General features: G+C 43.9%; 1 protein-coding gene across 6 annotated transcripts in view; it reads left to right on the top strand.

The window, feature by feature from the left end:
• Nucleotides 1–19698, top strand: part of fynb (FYN proto-oncogene, Src family tyrosine kinase b) — a 99125-nt gene that overhangs the window by 51884 nt on the left and 27543 nt on the right. For all 6 annotated transcript variants that reach the window (XM_085771756.1, XM_085771754.1, XM_085771752.1 and 3 more), the window contains 2 exons: nt 8729–8985; nt 14633–14729. In XM_085771756.1, coding sequence (XP_085627882.1) covers nt 8739–8985; nt 14633–14729 — 344 coding nt within the window. In that variant the 5' untranslated portion in view covers nt 8729–8738. The remainder of the gene's footprint in view (nt 1–8728; nt 8986–14632; nt 14730–19698) is intronic.

Here is a 19698-nt window from a genome sequence, read left to right as displayed (position 1 = left end):
GGTTTGGTTTGATTGTTTGTAAATCTTTATTGTCTCCGGAGGGCAATTCAAATGCAGCCTAAAATACCTAGAGACATAAAACCGAACCTGACATTTGCTTAACAATAAAAGACAACCAGTGGGCAAAACCAGCGGCAGTGCATTAACAGGAGTGATCGTTGTGTGCAAAAGTGGCAGAATACATTTTATTTAAGGAAAAGTAATACAAGGGGATATCAAATTAAAAACCTCTACATCTCCTAATGTGCAACATAGCAGAGTATACACAATTTTAAACTACCTAAAAGTAATTTTACAGTATTTTTACAGTGTAGGACGCCTGCCGAGACCCCAGGACCCCTGAAGGATCCAGGCCCTGTATTGGGACAGAGCTGATAACTGAAACAGAGACTGCATAGACCAAAAAGGGGGCAGAAGTCTATCACACCGCACCAGCTGCCTCCATCAGCTGTGTGCTGTCTTCACTGTACTCTGTACCAGCTGAAGTGAATGTGTTTTCCAGCAGCAGCAGCAACAGTAACGGTCTAGAAATGCCAGAGTTGCGGTATATTAAGTGTGTCCTTGTCAAGGATATACACTCCCACGCGTACGTCCCAATCTATGTGAAACAAATTAGTAGCCAACCCCCCACCACCCCACCCCCCGCCCTGCACCCACCCTGTTTCCACTGCGATGGAGCCCGAGGTGTTTCCATTCACACACAGAATCCCACCAGGGCCGACTTCAGCCCTCCCACGTCTCCAGAGGGTTGGAACGAGGGCTTCCCTGAGGGGTTCATATACGACAGAGTGCCCTCCACCTCCTACAACAACAACCTCTTGGAAGCCCCTCCCTCCCTCTCCTGCTTCTAATGGCCCCCACCCATAGAATACAGACGCTGCTCACCCAGCCGCCATGATACAGCTCCAGCGCTGCACAACCAGCCATGAATTATTCACCTGGAGTGACACGTGCATACGGGCGTGGCTCTAGACACCCCCTCCTCATCATGTCTCTTTATACCTCCATTTTTTCACAGACATGGTGCATATGTGAACACACACATGTCTTATTTCAGACTGAGTTTAGTCAGTTTCCATCTTATGAACTCCTTTAGGCCGTTCTTTACACTACAAGGTTCAAGTGGCCCAATTCCGATTATCTCATAGCGTGGTGAATGTGCAGCTCACAACTTGTCCACCAGAGCATTGTGGAGTTGTTGGATTGTGTATTTGATGAGTTTGATGAAGGAAACTAAGAAATCCCATTAGCCTCCGTAGTGTAGCTCTGAGCAGCTCGCGGCTCTGCTCCGCCGTTCTAAAAATAGCTTGCACCGACAATTAAAGGTAACAAACCTACTGCTATGACTGTAGGGATTATGGCAATGGGCCAATGTGCCAAAATGTTGAACTATCCCTTTAAAAAAACTACTGATATTTGTCCATCCAGAGTTATGTGAGTAGCTACTAATTATAGATCCACCTCCACAAAATGGTTTGTCCCTGAGGGTTCATTAATTTCACATTGAAAGTGGCTGCGCCATGGGAGGAGGTGTTTGCTCTTAAGTCCATCGTCAAGCTTTTATTTTGACGAAAGGAGAATAATTCAAGGTGCCTTCTGAGAAAATGTGGTAACAGTTAATTTTAGGGAATTGAGCCTGTGAGCCTCCGGTGCCATTTCCTGCAGCGCTGTGAAGCTGAGGAGAGAGAAACCGGGGGGGGGGGGTAAACAGCAAAACAGCCCCAGTGGCAAGCAGGTGCCGGCTTTTCTGTGAAAGGAGAATAATTAATCAGTGGAGAGGGCTGTGTGAAAAGGAGAGATGGAAGGGGGGAAATGAGGAGATGAAAGAGCCTTCAGTTCAAAGAGAGCAGCCACTGATGACATTGGCCCCAACTGGCCCCTTGCAGAAAGCTGTGGAGGAAGGAGCTGGACAAACGGGGGCTTGTCGGGGGCCGTCTTTGTAAAGAGGGAAAGTGCATTTAACAGGATTTCACTAATCTGACACTTAGACAATTGCTTTGATTAGAGTGAGAGGAAGAAAAAAGTCACTGAATGACAACACTGACACTTTTCTTTCACTCGCCACCTATCTGTGCTAATTATTGAATCTCAGCACTTCTGTACCAAAAGTACCAAAAGCTGTCATTCATTATCCTTTCACTTGTATAGTTGTAAAAATCTTTTCTAATTTGATTCTTGTATTGTGTCTTAGGCCTGGGTAATATCCCAAAAATCTGCAGTGTACAGTATGATCACAATATTGTTATATTTTTGCACGGGGGGTTGTTAATGCCATGATATTAAAATATGATATAGACTTTCTGTATTATATTATCTTATTGTATTTTATATTTCCAATATGAGCGATGCTGCAACTAAACAACAGTTGAAAGATTTATCTGTCATTTAGGGCTTATACCATGGTCTGGGTGAATACTCACTTAACGTCGGGCTGCTCACACCTCCGCGTCGTCCATTAATTCCTGATAATGGACACCTCGTCAGGCATTGTCTCTTTCATAATGCACAGTAAACAAAGCAGTGAAATGAGGAATGACAAATGAGGAACTCTGATTTTTGCTCATTACATAATCGTTATTAAAGCAGAAGTAAGTGATCCGGTGGTTTTGGCTAACTTCCTGTCAGCCGATGGAGTTAGCAGTCCCCGCCCTCGTCATGGATCTATTGGTCCTCGTCCCTACGTCACCACATTCACGCGCATCCCTTGGCAGCACACACAGAGAGGACCGCCCCTTTATGCCGTTCTCTCTCCTCATTGGATAAAGGTTGTAGGATACAAGAAAAGTTTTCTCCTCGGCTTACAGCAGAGCAGAGTGACTGACAGACCTGTGTTTCAGACCAAACACTCTATGTAAGTGATTGCTGTCGGAAGATATAACTATTTAAGACTTATTATTAACCATATTCCATATTAACACAAACATTCTGCTTCCTTCTGCTTTAACTTTTATCATAAAGTTTACAATCTATGCTTAAAATATGAAACTAAGTTCTCAAGTGGATGGTTCACATGAACAAACCATTGTGGAAGGTTCTTCTAAGCACTAAGTTCTAGGGCCCGACCGATTTATCGGCGAGCCGATTAAATCGGCCGATTATAGCCCGTTTGAAACTAATCGGTAATCGGCCAAAACTCGCCGATTGTCGCCGATATTTTCAGGAATCAAATGCAGGGAATAAAACTTGGTTTTACTTTGAAAAGATTCCCCCGCACCGGCGCCATGGATGTATTATGACCGGCGCCGACCTCATGACAAACTCCATCCACTACCACCTCAGTCACAGCACACAGCAGAGTGACTGATCTGTCTCAAAACCAGTGTTGCCACTGGCTTTCTGTTTCCCTTTTTTTTTTTTTTAACCGCGGTCGGGTTGTGAATTAATTAATGCTCGTCTCCGGCCGTGTTGGGTCCGAGATTCAACAAGCCGGTCGGGGTCGGGTTTTACCGTTATATACCGGCACGGCAGTATGCTCATTTATCACCAATAAACACAGTAGATGAGGGTGAGTGACTGAGCTGAGGCTGTGTGACGGGTGGGGGGGTCCGCGGTGTGGAGCATTGCAGGACTCTGACTGCAGCGGGGACTATCATGTCTCTGCTCCGTGACACTGCTGTGAGACTGACCGCCGGTGAGCGCTTTGACACGGCGCTGATCGCTTTTGATTGAAAAGAGAGAGAGAGAGAGAGAGACGCCGTGCCATGTAAAAAAAACAAAAAAGTATCACGTGTCATGACTTCCTGTATTTGGCCCTTCAAAATAAAAGCCCATATTGATTTTGACTTCATTTTGACAAGACAGCTTCAAATGTTGTTTTTTTTTCATGCAACCAATCGACCAATGAAATTTTAGTCGGCTAATGATTTTTTGGTCGACCAGGCAGCCCTAATTTATATATTATATAATATATATTATTATAGTAATACAATTTTAAAACTTAATAAAAAAATAATAATAATCGGCCGATTAATCGGTTATCGGGTTTTTTCCCCCCTAATAATCGTAATCGGCATTGGCCCCAAAAAATCCATATCGGTCGGGCCCTACTAAGTTCAGTCTGATGCATCCAGTCCACTCTAAATAAGGTTTCCTTTTGTGGTCCATTCACATCCACTCTCAGTCCAACCTGCTCAGCTCTAGCTGTTCCACATGTCTGATAAGAGAGCACAGTGCTCAGTGAGCTCAACACCAGACATAGAGCTGGGTCATTTCATCAGCATCAGTGAGCCAATCAGCATGCAGATAGGCTATTTAATACCAAGAAGATGTTTCAGTGTGAGAACAGACTGGGCTTAAAAAAGTAGTGTAATGTGTATTGTAATGGAACAGATGTCATAAAATTCATATTGGAAAAAGTGTTTGTAAGAATTGATGTGAGAGTCATGGTCTCAGTGTCAGTAGTGGTTTGTGAACAATACCCAGACCAGCACACAGAGTCAGTACTGACTGCTGTGTAGCATCACTCAGAGTGATACCAGGGCTTCACTTATTATCACAGAGCTGTGAGAGACTCTGTGTTCACACATGGATGGCCTTGGCTCTATCTCTACTGTGTGTGTGTGTGTGTGTGTGTGTGTGTGTGTGTGTGTGTGTGTGTGTGTGTGTGTGTGTGTGTGTGTGTGTGTGTGTGTGTGTGTGTGTGTGTGTGTGTGTGTGTGTGTGTGACGTCCAGCTCCCACGTGACCAGCTGTGAACTGAAAACACACCGCCACCGTCATCCTCCATCCTCCATCCTCCAAAAGATTATCATTTAACAACTGCATCGGAGCAGCTTTCACTGCGGCTCAGAGGGATCAATACACTTGTTTCCCTTCCAAAAGCCGATTCAGTCTGCGTCTGCCAGTGGGAGGGGGGGTTATGTAAAGATGTCAGGATGCAGAGAGAGGGGGTCTGTGGTTTCAGTCGGGGCGTCCCCTGCAAGCACATGCCATTAGAAATGCTCTGCAGTCTTGCACCGAGCGTAGCATCGCCGCTGCTGCGGCTGCTGCTGCTGCTGCTGCTGTCGCCGCCTGGCCCCCGCCTGGCCCCCACCTGGCCCCCCGCCCGCTCCACGTCCTGTCACACAGGATTACAGCGCCGGTTGACAGCGTGTGTCATGGTGTGTTCTGCTGAGTGTGTGAGTTAGCCATTTCGCTTTGCCTGTGGGTTTTGACACCAGGTTGTCGACACGGGTGGAACCAAACTGATTACAAGAAGCACGGAGGTGATGTCGCACTCTTCCTGAACCCTTCTTTGCTTTGTCTCTTCAGTACAAAATGAAGCCACAAATTCTTAACTTCTACTTTTAATTAGGGCTGCAACTAACAATCATTTTCATTATCGATTAATCTGTCGATTAGTTGTTTGGTCAATAAAATGTTAAAAAAGTTGAAAAATGTCAATCAGTGTTTCCCAAACCATAAGGTGACGTCCTCAAATGTCTTGTTTTGTCCACAAACCAAAGAAAGACTCAGTTTATTGTCATAAAGGAACAAAGAAACCAGAAATATTCACATTTAAGAAGCTGGAGTCAGAGAATTTTGACTTTTTTTCTTAAAAATCTAAATAGTTGATGATTTAATAATGATTGTTGTACGATTAATCGATAAAAGCAGAAGTAAGTGATCCGGTGGTTTTGGCTAACTTCCTGTCAGCCGATGGAGTTAGCAGTCCCCGCCCTCGTCCCTACGTCACCACATTCACGCGCATCCCTTGGCTGCACACACAGAGAGGACCGCCCCTTTATGCCGTTCTCTCTCCTCATTGGATAAAGGTTGTAGGATACAAGGAAAGTTTTCTCCTCGGCTTACAGCAGAGCAGAGTGACTGATGGACCTGTGTTTCAGACCAAACACTCTATATAAGTGATTGCTGTCGGAGGATAGAACTATTTAAGACTTATATTAACACAAACATTCCGCTTACTTGCAGGTTTACTTGTAATTAGAATCATAATACACCAAGCTGTTGTAAGGCAACACCTCTAACACCCAAACCGGAAAGACACGCAGCGTTCGGCTCAGTTTAAAAGTTCTGTGACAGACGTGTTATCTCATTTGCTTCAAGAAAAGATCGGGTCTGATTCCTCTCCCTCCACCCCCCACCCCCACTGTGACAACCTCTGATTGTAGTGACGGGCGTCTGGGCCTCTGCCTGCTCCAGTGTGCCATCTGAGGGACCGGGCTGTAATTATGTTGAAAGAGAGTGGTCACGGTGTGTCAGTCAGTTCACGGCCGCTGTGCTAATTGGGAGAGGAAGGTTTTTCTTTAGTGACTTGTGCTACCATTAACAGAGACCTGAGCCCAAACAAGCGGGGAGGGGGCACTCATTTTGTGAAAGCTGTGATCTGGAATGTCAACAAGACTGCAAGGTTACAGAGCTGCTGGTAGTGGAGCCTCCAGGCGTCAGTGCTTTCACTTTTTAGTGGGAGAACAGAGGAAAAGTTAGAGGATCTGGCTCTTGTCTCAGCTGTTCTCTGTTTTTCTGTAGTTACAGAGTGACCAGACATGAAGATGAACCCACTCACATACTCAAACTAACAGTATTATAAGGCATTTGACAGAACAACAAGGGTGTACTGTAAATACATTCAACCTTGCGTAAACCTGCCCTGTGCACAGTATTATGGATAGTGACTAGGGTTGGGATCAGAGAGCATTCAGTCAAAACTGAATGCCATTTATTTTATTGAACTAAATTTAGCTATAAATCAGTAGTAAGTAAAGTAAAATCCTCTAACCACAACATTTAGTTTTGTGGAGCAGCTTAGAAGGTATCTGAGAAATGAAAACATCTGCAGCTACAACCTGGAAATTACATAAAGTGTTAGACATAAAAAACATATTGTTTGTTTGACCGATTTCTTCAGTAATAATTCATCTGATAAGCCAAGAACTCTACAAACGGTATGCACTCACATTCAAGTCTAAGTCTAGATTCTCCTGTCAGGTTACTAGTTCCCTTACAGACAGACATTTGTTGACATGAAAGAAATGTTTAAATGTTAATTTTAAAGTTAAAGTCCAACTCCCATTTTGCTGTTTTCTTGAGCATACGGAATACTTTCTATATCTTCATGTGACAAAACTTAAAGGGGAACTATGCTTCCTTGTCTAACATTACATTAATTGGTTGCAATCGGAGTGTGAAGAGGATTTCAAGCAATTTAGTTTTTAAAAAAAAAATGCTCCAGAATAAGATCTCCCATCCTACCTTTAAAGGTTTAAGATGCAAATCTTGCATAGTCCCCCTTTAAATTAAACTTTGTCATATAATTTTTTGTGAACTTCAGCCTGAACTGTACAAAAATTAGTCTGGGACACTTCAGAATATGAAATGTTGGAGTTTGTATTGTTTAGATGTGCAGACAGGGTTAGGAGTGTAAAACCTGACATGAGCTGCTGGTCAAAATGGAAACAGTTCAAGTTTCAGGACCAATGAAGTGCAGACTTCAGTAGGAGGAGTCCTCCTCTGGGGAACATTACTAGTTACAATCCTTTATCTTCTCAACCTCTTGTCTCCAGCAGCTTGTCTTTAACACTGGTGGTTTGTCAGTGACACTGGATGGTGAGGTTCCCATCCCATGATCCTCCTCTGGTCTAGCAGCCGGAGGGAGGGAAACAGGAGAGAGACAGAGAGAGCAGGCAGTGACATATATTCCCAAGTGACACATTTGATGACAGACTGGAGCTGAAGGCGAGACTGGCACCGAGGGGAGCCTGGATTAAACGCCTGTTGTGTCTGCGCTGATAGAGCAAACCTAACACACGGTTATTTTCATTCTTGTTTTGCACAGTAACGATTAGATGGCATTAATTCCTCTGGGAGAGCACAAACTTGGCTGAGGGTATATTGTTGTGCCCCGCTGTGCTGTGGCTCATGTAATTTTTTTTTCTTTTTTAAAAAATCCACATTTAATGTCACTGAGGGGAAGACCATCCTAGTTTTGTCATGAACAAACTATTCAGCAAGTGCTTCAAGATGATTTGTCTCACTGTCGCTGTGGGTAGAGCCCTGGTTCAATACAATCCAATGGTAAAGACATAGTATTAGTAAGTTATCTGTATTGTTTTGAGTCAGACATGAAGGGACGATGTTGGGAATGGGATGTTAACTGATTTTCTACCTCTTATGTAGAAATCTTAAGTTTACCACCATGCAGGAATCTAGTAATGTATCCCCCCCTCTCCACAGCCAGCATCCCTGACATCACTGTGACAGGAACTGTTATTCCCCCCGACCATGACAGACACAGTGTTTGTGTGAGTCATCCAGAGACCAAGCTGTGTGTCAGGCTATTAAAAAAATATATAAGACGGCAGCCTCCCGGTGCTGAGAAGCTAATCAGTGGAAGAGTGTCGTCTGTAGAGAAAGCAGTGTGAAGCGGAAACCCTTAAACACAGTGATGAGTTCACTTGCATTTGGTGAGCCGTGCGCGGGGGAGAGCTTCTCTTTGAACTCGTTCCTCATCCACACACCAAGTTTCATTTCATCTTATTGATCCAGCAGTTAAGCCTTCTGGTCTATCTGGTGTTTGTATGCCTACTCTTTATGTCTTATTGCTGATGAATTCTCCTGTGTCCAAACTTCATTTTACACACCCTCAATCTGTCTTTTCTAAAGGTTATTCTGTTGTTATTTAATGTGCTTAGATTTTTCCAAAGCGCTTTCTTTCCGTTTTTTATCACACAAGTCCAGTTTGATCCAAGCCAACCTAAGTTTTTGTTCTCCCTCTTGTTGTCTTCTCTTAGATTATAGATAATGGGCTGTGTGCAATGCAAGGATAAGGAAGCAACCAAACTCACAGACGAGCGTGATACCAGTATCTCCCAGGGAGCAGGATACCGCTATGGGGCCGATCCCACGCCGCAGCACTACCCCAACTTCGGGGTCACCGCCATCCCCAACTACAACAACTTCCACGCCCCCGTCGGACAGGGGATGACCGTCTTCGGGGGAGTTAGCACGTCCTCTCACACTGGAACGCTGAGGACTCGTGGCGGGACGGGTAAGAGGAACAGAAAACCACTGACGGTCTCGATCTCTAATATGAATTATCAGAAACATAAGTCGGATAATGTTTCACCCAGTACTCACGTTAATGATAAATGCTGAACTGTTAGGATGAATGCTAGTGAGACTCATAAAGTCAAGGTTATTCTCTGTTAATAAGGATTCATCACTGTTTCATTCCAGTCACTCATTTATAACGTATCACGAGTTAACAGCTAATTTTAATCCTGTTTTTTTATGCTTTCTCTTTGAATCTATGGTAACATTAAGGTCATCCATTTTTTTTGCCAACAACACTTTGAGAAGCTCACATGTTCATCATAATTGTGTACTGAATTGCGTGCCAGAGGGAAATTAGGTTAAATTAGAGTTGCTCCTTAAAGAAATGAAAGGAAATGGCAAAGAATAGAGAATAAGAATTAAAATGATGAAGATAAAATATAAACAAGTCCTTGGCCGCGATCACGGTTTAATTGGAACACATTAGCGCAATATAGCGCATTTAGCGTTTAGTATCGTTACAGCACCACCTGTCCATGCACCCGTGTTTGTGTGTGTGTGAGTCATGGAAGTACGTGCGTGTTGAAAGCTGAAAGTCAGTGCAGAGTGAGCTGTGGTGTGGGTTTATGATACCTACATGCACAGGTTTTACTCTCTGCTTCTTTACACTAGTGCTCCATGCTGCATCTTTGTGCCAGGATCATGGTGTTGAATTGTGGGAAATTTGCAAACAAAGAGAATTTTTATCACAGGTTGTCACAGACTATTGCGATCGTACTGTGGTTGTGTGTTGAAAAGTCAACAGCCAAATAAAGTCCCAGTTGAAACTGAGCTGACATTGAGCACAGCAGTGAGGCGTAAAAATCTGAGCAGAGTGCAACGCCCAAGGTCACACTGGGAAGCAAAGAGTCATGGGAATTCAAATAGTTCTACTGCTGATCATGTGAGGAGGGGCTTTACAAGATAATATGGGAATTCTGTTGCATGATGTATACTGATAATATGTTAAAGCAGACGTGTTTGGCGTATTGGTCGGTTTTTAGAAACAACACTGTTGGATGATACAGGCCTCCTGATAATCCAACAGAAACCTCATGTGAAGCACACTGAGGTTTTCATAGTTGGACCTGGACCAGCTGATGGGTGGCTTGACCGTCCAGCAGGACAGCTGGAGGGACAGAGCAGTGTGTGTCCTGCTGCTGCACCTGCACCAGACTGTGCACAGTACTGCATGTGACCGAAGAGAGAATCGCTCTGATTTTAAAGGGATAGTTCACCCAAAATTCAAATTTCACTAATTTTCTACTCACCCTCATGTGGACTAAGGGCTGGGAGAAGTTTCAGAGTCCTCCGTGGCTTGTCGGAGTTACAACGGGGCTCGGCGCAGCAGTGCATTGCCATATGATGGTGGCGAACGGGGCTCACTTTTCTTCATCCAAAAAGACACACCAAAAAACATCCAAATACCTCCATACTGCTCGTCTGTAATGTCTCTCTTGTATTGAAGCCCCGACATGAGAAATTGTTCCGAAAAAAATTAAATAAGTCTATATTTTCAGCTTGTTTGTAGCAGAAGCTCCCAGTGTCTCAGTTCACTGCTCTGCCTGTGTCGACACATCACTTCAATGCTTTCGTCAATTGCACTTCAATACAAGAGGGACATCACAGATGGAGGTATTTGGATGGTTTTGGTGTCTTTTTGCATGAAGAAAAGTGAGCCCCGTTCGCCACCATCATATGGCAATGCAGTGCTGCGTGGAGCCCCCCTGTAACTCCAAAAAGGCACAGAGGACTCTGAAACTTCTCCCAACCCTTAGTCGACATGGGTGAGTAGAAAATGAGTGAAAATTGAATTTTGGGTGAACTATCCCTTTAACAGACAATTCAGTGAAGTAAACACCGAGAGAGAAACAGGGGAGAGAGACAAACAAAGAGTTAGCAACAACATGACGGGAAGTAATGAATTTGAAGGGAGATGAGTCAAAGAGAAAGACAAAGTGTGAAGTTTAAAGGTCGCCTCTCATTTCATGCTCTGCTCCCTCGCTCACAGCAGCCTACACACACACACACACACACACACACACACACACACACCTTTGCAAACATTGTTCAAGCTGTTGAGGACTTCACATGGCACCCAAAAATCAGCTGACAGTCGTTGCCTCACAGCCTCTGCTGCAGCCCCCCCCCCCTCCCAATCCCGACCCCTACCCCGCCCCACTCCGGCCCTGTGAGGAACGTCCGGCTGGCATTAGTGGCTTTTGTGCAGGCGGGCTCATTGTTTAGGTAGGGAATATTCCTACTCAGGATATCCTTTATGTCTGACTGAGCCCAGGCTGCCGTGCAGAGGAACTCAGCATTTCCACTCAATTTAGCAGGAGTCCTCTGCCTCAAAGCGTGGATTATTTTTTGCACTGTATAATCCAAATCCACACAGCAGCAGAGAGAGGAGGAGGAGAGAGAGAGGGTTTTAGCTTTTTAATTTTCTACCAGTGGGGACATTTTGGACTTAAGCCACTCTCTTCCCTCTCAAACCCACTGTTACAATACAGCTGCCTAACAGCCACAATTACCCCTCGACGGTCACATTGCAGAGGAACACATATCTTATTGATTATCAGTTGATGCTCTGCTGATGTCATTTTCCCCAAATGGAAATTCACAGCCAGTCCTTTTCGCCTTATGTAAGTAATTGAGTGGGATCCCAGTGAACGCTCATGCAGTGAATCAACAAAGCAGTTTATACCTAGCGCCCACCTTCGCTGAACTACTGGAACATCTGAGCATCACGCAACCACAGCTGCAATGCATTCAGGGTCTTGTAACTGTCGTGGGGGTTAGAAAACTAAAGCAAAACTCTCACCCCCCTCACCCTCCACCCACCCACCAGCCCTCCTGTTTGCTATCACATGAGCAATAGAAGGTCCTTCCTATCTGCAGCCCCATCAGCCACAGCCTCAATCACCCTCTTCATATCAACATTTCCCAGAAAGCCTCAGCCCCGGCCGCCGAGAGTGTCTGAAGTGAAATGACTTGAATAAATGCAATCAAGAGAGTTTAAGTGGACTTTGAAGAAGTGCCCATTCAACTTCCATTTGTCAAATACTCAGAGGCATGAAACAGCTCCACAGCTGCCATCACCTCAGACCTGCTTCTGTCTGAGCGCCGCTTTTGTCTCCGCGCTCGTCTTTTGTTCTGAGACGAGGGGAATCAAGTCGGAGTGCCAGCGAGGCAGATGGAACTCCACTTTGTTTCAGTTTGCGTTTTATTTTTTTTAATCATAAATCATTCCCATGGGTCCAAACAACCGTGTGCATTACCAGTGTTTGGTAGGTTGTAGATTAGTCATTTAAATAATATATTCTACACATCACACACATTTTAGCCAGAATAAATAGACATGTAGAATATATTCAACTACACTTAAGGTCTTAAAGCCTCCTTTTCTATTTTGGCTGCAAAATAAAATGAATTCACCAGACTCAGGACCCGTCACTTTTCAGCTGTAACCCATTTGCAACAAATAGACTATACAATATTGCATGTATTGAACAGAGAAACATTTTACCCTTTGGCAAAATGAAGATGTGCTTTCTTATATACATACTAAATATGTTACTACTGCTTATATACAAATAAAATCTTTTTAAAAAAGAGTCGATACAGATATATCCAATAAAAAAAAGATGCTGGCGTCACATTAGTGTCAGTTCATGCAGCTCAGGTGGTGGATTTGCATCAGGGCCAACAGAAACACAGCCCTGAATAGTGCACTTGTTGTAAAGCCACTGAAACTGTGTCACAGGGATTTAGCTGATGCACTTATCAGCAGACACACACAGCAAGTCAACATGTGAAGCGTTGATAGTGGTTAGACCGGCAATTCGATTACATATTTAACTACTATATAACCCTATAACCCCAATTAAAAGTCTGTCTTTTGGGGAGTGTAGGTTTACATTTTGCCTAAATTTAACTAATTGAATCACAACTACAGAGTTTGTCCCCAGTATTTTATTGTTCTTCTCACTAACTACTTTTATTGATGTTTAACAGTCGGACTTTTTCTCTTCTTCACACTATGATCTGCGTTGTTAACCTCCTGCTGTTATCTGGTTTCACGTCTACAATGAGCCAAACAGCTAGTGACAAAAGCAGCAAGCAAAAAGCAGTCTGAGGGTAAGACGGTATTAATGGGAGAGAGAAGAGCTACTGGAGGATATTAAAGTGAACGCCACTGTTCTTTTTACCTTCAGTGATGATAGTAAAATTAACAGGATTAGTGAAGGCAGGAGAGGGGATAAGAGAAAGTGACTTCAGGTTCAAGAGTTTTTAATTCTCCGAGGGTTATTCTGCTATTTTACCTCAGAAACGCTGATAACAGTGTTTTACAGTGGATATAGGCCAATATGTAATGTAAATACTGCAAGACAATGGGGATCAGTATGCTTAAAACTAGTTTGTCCTACACATCATCATCTGACCACGTCTAAAGACAGCAGCTGTTCTGAAGGACTCTACACAGAGAGACCTCGTGGATCTCACTTCAAAGAGTCATTTGCCTTGTCATCTTTAAGCAGTGAGTCATGTGATGTCAATATGATGACAGCAGTATGGAATTTGCACCATATTCGTCATTGTGGTTTGGCATTTTTGCATTTGCGTATTAGCTTCAAGCACAAAGTGTTTGACAGATGTTGGCCTGAAGATGGCACGTGATGATAATCTGAGGCTCTAGAATTCATTTCCGCATCCCATGGCAGCTTTGTTAGTTTTGGGGATATTTCATTCACAACCAAATGGGTCAGCCTCTGAGGTGTCCATCCTCTGGAAGTCAGGAATCCGTTGAGTTTCATTTCATTTATTTCCTCTTGACCCCTCCCTGGGGTAGAAGAGACAAAAAAAGAAACAAAAAGGACAGAAGATCCAGATCAGAGCAGACAGTGGCTAGAACATACAGTAGCAACATGCAGTTAATATATATCTTGATAGATCATTTAACACTCAGGAAAAAATACTTTTTCAAGAGTTTAAACAAATTCAACTAAATCTTTACATTATGAGATGACATACAGTAAGCTTTTTGAATTTGTAGTGGATGTTTATAATTTCACTGTCTTAATGAAACATTTGTCTGGCATCTGGCACCACATCAAAAAATCATCCTCTGGGCACCATGACCAGCTGTGGTCATTGATTGTATATACTTGAAACAAACAAAGATTCTCACCACTTAGTTGGTGTTATTATTGTCCAACCATACTACAATCCTCTAAACACACACACTAATGCATATATATGTGCACATGTACATACTCATCTGAAAGGTTTATATTGGTCTGTTCTTTGCTTGACAGAAACTATCCAGTAGTTGTGCATAAAGTAAAGATACTGTGATCAAATAGAACTGGGAAAGAAAAATAGAGTAAGGCCAGAAACTTTTACAGTGCTACAGCTTCACCATGAAGGAAATAACCTCTGTGCCTGGTTGAGTTATCTGTTGTCTGTAACATTTGGTGAGCGGTCCTTACAGTGTGTACTCAATGCGCTGGAGCAGCTTCCAGTTCACCGTGTGAGTTTCCTCTGCTTCATTTTCATTCACTAATCTGCAGCGTGCTGACTCTGAGTTTTTATCGCTGCAGGAGTCACCCTCTTTGTGGCACTTTACGACTATGAGGCACGGACGGAGGACGACCTCAGCTTCAGGAAAGGAGAGCGGTTCCAGATTATCAACAGCACGTAAGTATCAACAGCTGCTTGTTGAACTGTTTCAGCTCTTGTGTCACTGTCTTGAAGGAGATGCTGCTACAGTAGCTGCAGCGAAGGTCACAGACAGAGGTTCGCGCTGCGGCGAAAGTGGCAGCATCCGTATAGGAAATGAAGTGTTAAGTATCATAATATGGAGCAGAATGAGTCCACTGGGCCTCACTTTATGGAGCCATAAAGCAGCGAAGGCTTGAAACCGGCGAATATGGTCAAGAAAAGTCAGGATTAGCAGCAGCTTTATATAGGAGTCGGTATTAAAGGCTGCAACACATTTTAAATGAGGGTGAAAGTGGTGGCTTGAGCATGCAATATGACAATCAGTGGTGAACAGTTTATTTAAGGTTTACAGAGGGTGGAGCAGGGATGAGTGGTGTGGTGTTCCTTCAAGACTTCCCTCTGGACTTGGACAGGAAGTGCCCTGTTACACCCACAGTGATGTTACTGTAGCTAGCCTTTCTTCCAGACAATGTGTGTGTGTGTGTGTGTGTGTGTGTGTGTGTGTGTGTGTGTGTGTGTGTGTGTGTGTGTGTGTGTGTGTGTGTGTGTGTGTGTGTGTGTGTGTGTGTGTGTGTGTGTGTGTGTGTGTGTGTGTGTGTGTGTGTGTGTGGATGGGAGGAGAGGCATGATCATCTGCCAGCTCTTTAACCATCTCCGCCTCAGCTTGCGAATGGTTTTCATTTTCTCTCGGTGTGTCATCACGGTGCTGGAGTGAACCTCGGTCGCTGCCGTCTGCGTGTTTGTCTTTCTGCAGCGGTATGTAGATATTTGTGTCCTGGCCCTGTAAGTCTCTTTTTAGATGGGATTGTAATAAGGCTGTTTCGGCGCATGTGTCTGCAGAGGTACAGCAGGTTTACTGTGACTGCCTTGTTTTATAATCAGGCCACATCTCAGTATGGAGCTGTCATTCCACTGATACGGCTCTGATTTCTGCACAAATTAGATAAGCCTGCAGCATATGGAATATAAAAATATTTTATGGCAGCCCTATTATTAGAGTTGTTCCGATACTAGTGTCAGAAAAGCTTCAGATACTGCCCAAAGTGCTGGATCAAAACTTAATTGTTTCACATCTAGATGAAATGGTAGTTTACCTGGAAATCTGTTTTTCTTTGCAGCTCTAAAAGAGTTTCACAGACAGTAAAAAAAAAAAAAAGTTAAATTGGAGATTGAAAAATTTTTTCCATTTTAACCTGAGGAATACAACAGGAGCTGCAAACAGCCATGTATTGTAGTGTAATGTATTGGATTGGTAAATAGGTACTGGCCTTTACACAAGTTCAGGTGTTGGAATCAGTACTGGGAATGAAAAGTTGATCTCTGAAATATCTCTTCCTGTTATTATGCCGGATCCTGGATTACTAAATATGATGCACAGGCCTGGTTTCACTTGGAAGTCACTTATTTTGGTTCTTCAAGAGAAACATAAGTGAAACTACTGGAATAGTATTTATATCCATCTGGTTTTCTTTCTTTTTTTTTAATGTCTTTTTTTCTTTTTTTCTTTACACCAAAGTACTACATTTTAAAATTATTATTAACGTATAGACCTCTATTTATTTGGTGGTGCTATTGTTTCTGTTGACAGTAAGTACTTTTAAGTACTTTTGTATTCCTAATATTTATTTATCTAGTAATTATTGGATTCTTCTTTTACTTTCTAATATCTATCTATCTATCTATCTATCTATCTATCTATCTATCCATCTATCAGATATGGACCCAAAATGCCGAAATTCCTACATTGTTTATTAGCATAAGTCAAAAATACTGTACTATAAAATGCTTCTGTAAACTGTCCCCTGATGAATGGTAAAAAAAAAAAAAAAAGAAAACTCTCTACTGTATATGGCTGTTTTATGGCCTCAGCCTTTGCTCCAGCAAGGTCAGTCTTCCTCCTCACCACACCCTGTTAGCATCCTGTCTCGGCCGCCGTGTCTCACATTCCTGCACACACCTTGCTCCCCACTGGGCCGCAGCCAGAGCTGAAGACACCGCCATCAGCTCACACCCCGCTTCACCTCCTCTCCCTCACTCTCTCTCCACTGTGACTGTCAGACCCACGATAAGAGCAGCATGTTGTTGACCCTTCCTCTCCTCCTCCTCCTCCTCCTCCTCCCTACCTCCCTCTGTCTGGGCTCTTTTACACTGACCCCTGCTGGACAAAAAAAAGCCTTAAAAACCTCATCCGCAAGCCAGCCTTGTCAGACCTGGCAGGAAGTGAGTGACAGATGCCCAAACAGGCGGGGGCTCATGTGAAGCAGGGCCACCACAGATCCCAGTGCAGCCTCAGCTGACAGATGGCAATGTTGTCCCTTTTTGTTTTGTGATGGCATCCTCCAGGAAAGGGTCTGTCCATGAATGTTTAGAAGGCGCTGCTGCGTTGGGCTCCGGCTGTTTATGACCCACCGTCGGTATGTTTGAGTGTGTCAGATATTCAGACGTAACCAGGAAGCAGCTCCTGTCTTCACCCAGCGCTGTACAGTATGTAAATGAAATCAGTGTTGTTCTGATTGCACTGCAGGCTATGAATAACACACTGTGGTGTTGTGAATGGTGCTGTGCTGTGTGACTCCTCTCAGTCAACACAGCCCCTGTGTTTTTATTATTCCCTCATCAGCAGTCACCACGTGGAGAGAGGATTTGAATCCATTTGCAGACAGGAGGGAGTCTCTTTGTTTACTTGTTGTTTTCTGTCTTTTATTTCTTTTCTTTTTTTTGTGGCTGAGCTAAGTTGGTTTAATGGGGCTTGTTTCTGGAGACAAAAGAGGCAGTGGGACAGACTGGGGCCCTCCCTGTCCCTGGCTTCATGCACACACACATACCGACACAACTTATATACACAAAAACACACACAGACGACACAAACACATCCTCTCTCTCTCTCTTGCATACTTCTCCTTCAGAAGGCAGACTGTGGAGCCCTCCCTCCCTCCACTCCTCAGGGATCCTTTGTGAACAAAGGGGAAGCAGGCGTGTGTTTCTGCCTGGGATGTCGTCCCCAGGCCATCCCCTATCATGGCTTTATTCAGCATAAATGAAAGACCAACAACGCCTCTCCTCCTCCCCCTTCGCTACTCACACAGACACACAGAAGTCTGTCCCTATTGGTGTGTGAAGGATGTGATAGAAGCAAGCACTGGGTGGCACAGAGAGGCTGTCAAAGCGCGGGGGGGGGGCTGTACATGTGTGACTGTGCATTGAGTAGAGTTGGTGGTGAGAGCTGGTAAAGCCAAACACAGCAACAATACTGATAGGCATGACAGTGGAGGAATGAAGGTAAAATGGAGATGGTGGAGATGTACAGTGAATGATGAGAGAGTGTCCCCAGTATTCAGCCCTTTGGTTGCCCCTTAAAGGGATACTTCACCCAAAATAGAACTTTCGGAGTTATCAAAACACTTTTGGAGTTCCATAGGGGTCCGGCTGGCGACGGATTTTCATATAATGGTGGCGGATTGTGCTCACTTTTGAATCGTCTGGGAGCTACTACTACAACAAGGCTAAAAACAGATATCAACTTTTTCATTACATGGCTTCAGGACACTTGGGTCAGTACGGACGAGCAGTATGGAGGTGTTTAGATGTTTCATAATGTGTGTTTTGGATGATTCAAAAGTTAACTCTATCCGCCACCACTATACACTATGAAAATCCGTTGCCAGCCGGACCCCCCCTGGAACTCCAAAACGTTTTGATAACTCTCCGAACTCTTCCTTAGCATGACAGCGAGTAGAAAATTGGTGAATTATCAATTTTGGGTGAAATATCCCTTTAACATGTTCAGTTGTTCAAAACAGTTAAATTATTATCCTTTACTGTAGTCTTTAGCAGTGATTTGAACAGGTAGATGTTGATTCTGGGCTGGCTGCACACAGCACAAGAGGGAAGGACGACATCATATGAAGGAGGTTCCCCTTAAAGAGGAACTATGCAAGATTTTTTACCTTAAAGGGATAGTTCACCCTAGAATGATATTTTGCTCATTATCTACTCACCCTCATGTGGACTAAGGGCTGGAAGAAGTTTCAGAGTCCTCCGTCCCTTCTCTGAGTTACAGGGGGTCTCAGCGTAGCAGTGCATGTCCATATAACGGTTGTAAAGGGACACCAGAGCTCTTCGTAAAAAAACACACACAAAAAAACATCCAAATACCTCCATGCTGCTCGTATGTAATGTCCGTCTTGTGCTGAAGCCCCAAATTGCGTAATTGTCCCGAAAAAAATTAAATAAGTCTATATTTTAAGCTTGTTTGTAGCGGAAGCTTCTCAAAGCTCCTCTTCCTGGTCCGTCCAAATCTCGCGTGATTCGCAGTAACCGCGATTTGGACGGACCAGGAAGAGGAGCTTTGAGAAGCTTCCGCTACAAACAAGCTTAAAATATAGACTTATTTAATTTTTTTCGGGACAATTACGCAATTTGGGGCTTCAGCACAAGACGGACATTACATACGAGCAGCATGGAGGTATTTGGATGTTTTTTTGTGTGTGTTTTTTTACGAAGAGCTCTGGTGTCCCTTTACAACCGTTATATGGACATGCACTGCTACACCAAGACCCCCTGTAACTCAGAGAAGGGACGGAGGACTCTGAAACTTCTTCCAGCCCTTAGTCCACATGAGGGTGAGTAGATAATGAGCGAAATATCATTCTAGGGTGAACTATCCCTTTAATTAAACAGCTTCAGAGTAATTGTGATGGTTAAATGACTTGTGTCTAGCGTCTCTTGGCTGAAAACCAACCTTGCGAGATCAACACCTCCGATCCGGTGTCTCAGATCTCGTCTCGTGAGAAACATGGACTGCTTTACGGCACCATGACACAAGCACGCCTGGTAATCTGTAATGTCTTGTTAACATAACCCACATCGATAGACATCGCTCTAGGGATTCACCTTCTCGCCGGCTTCTTTGAAAACAATGGCCGGTGGGGAGGGAGGAGGGTTA

The sequence above is a fragment of the Trachurus japonicus genome, chromosome 24 (genome assembly GCF_045865225.1).
Source record: "Trachurus japonicus isolate A0001 chromosome 24, Traja_1.0".
NCBI lineage: Eukaryota > Metazoa > Chordata > Actinopteri > Carangiformes > Carangidae > Trachurus > Trachurus japonicus.
This window is presented reverse-complemented; position numbering and strand designations above follow the sequence as displayed.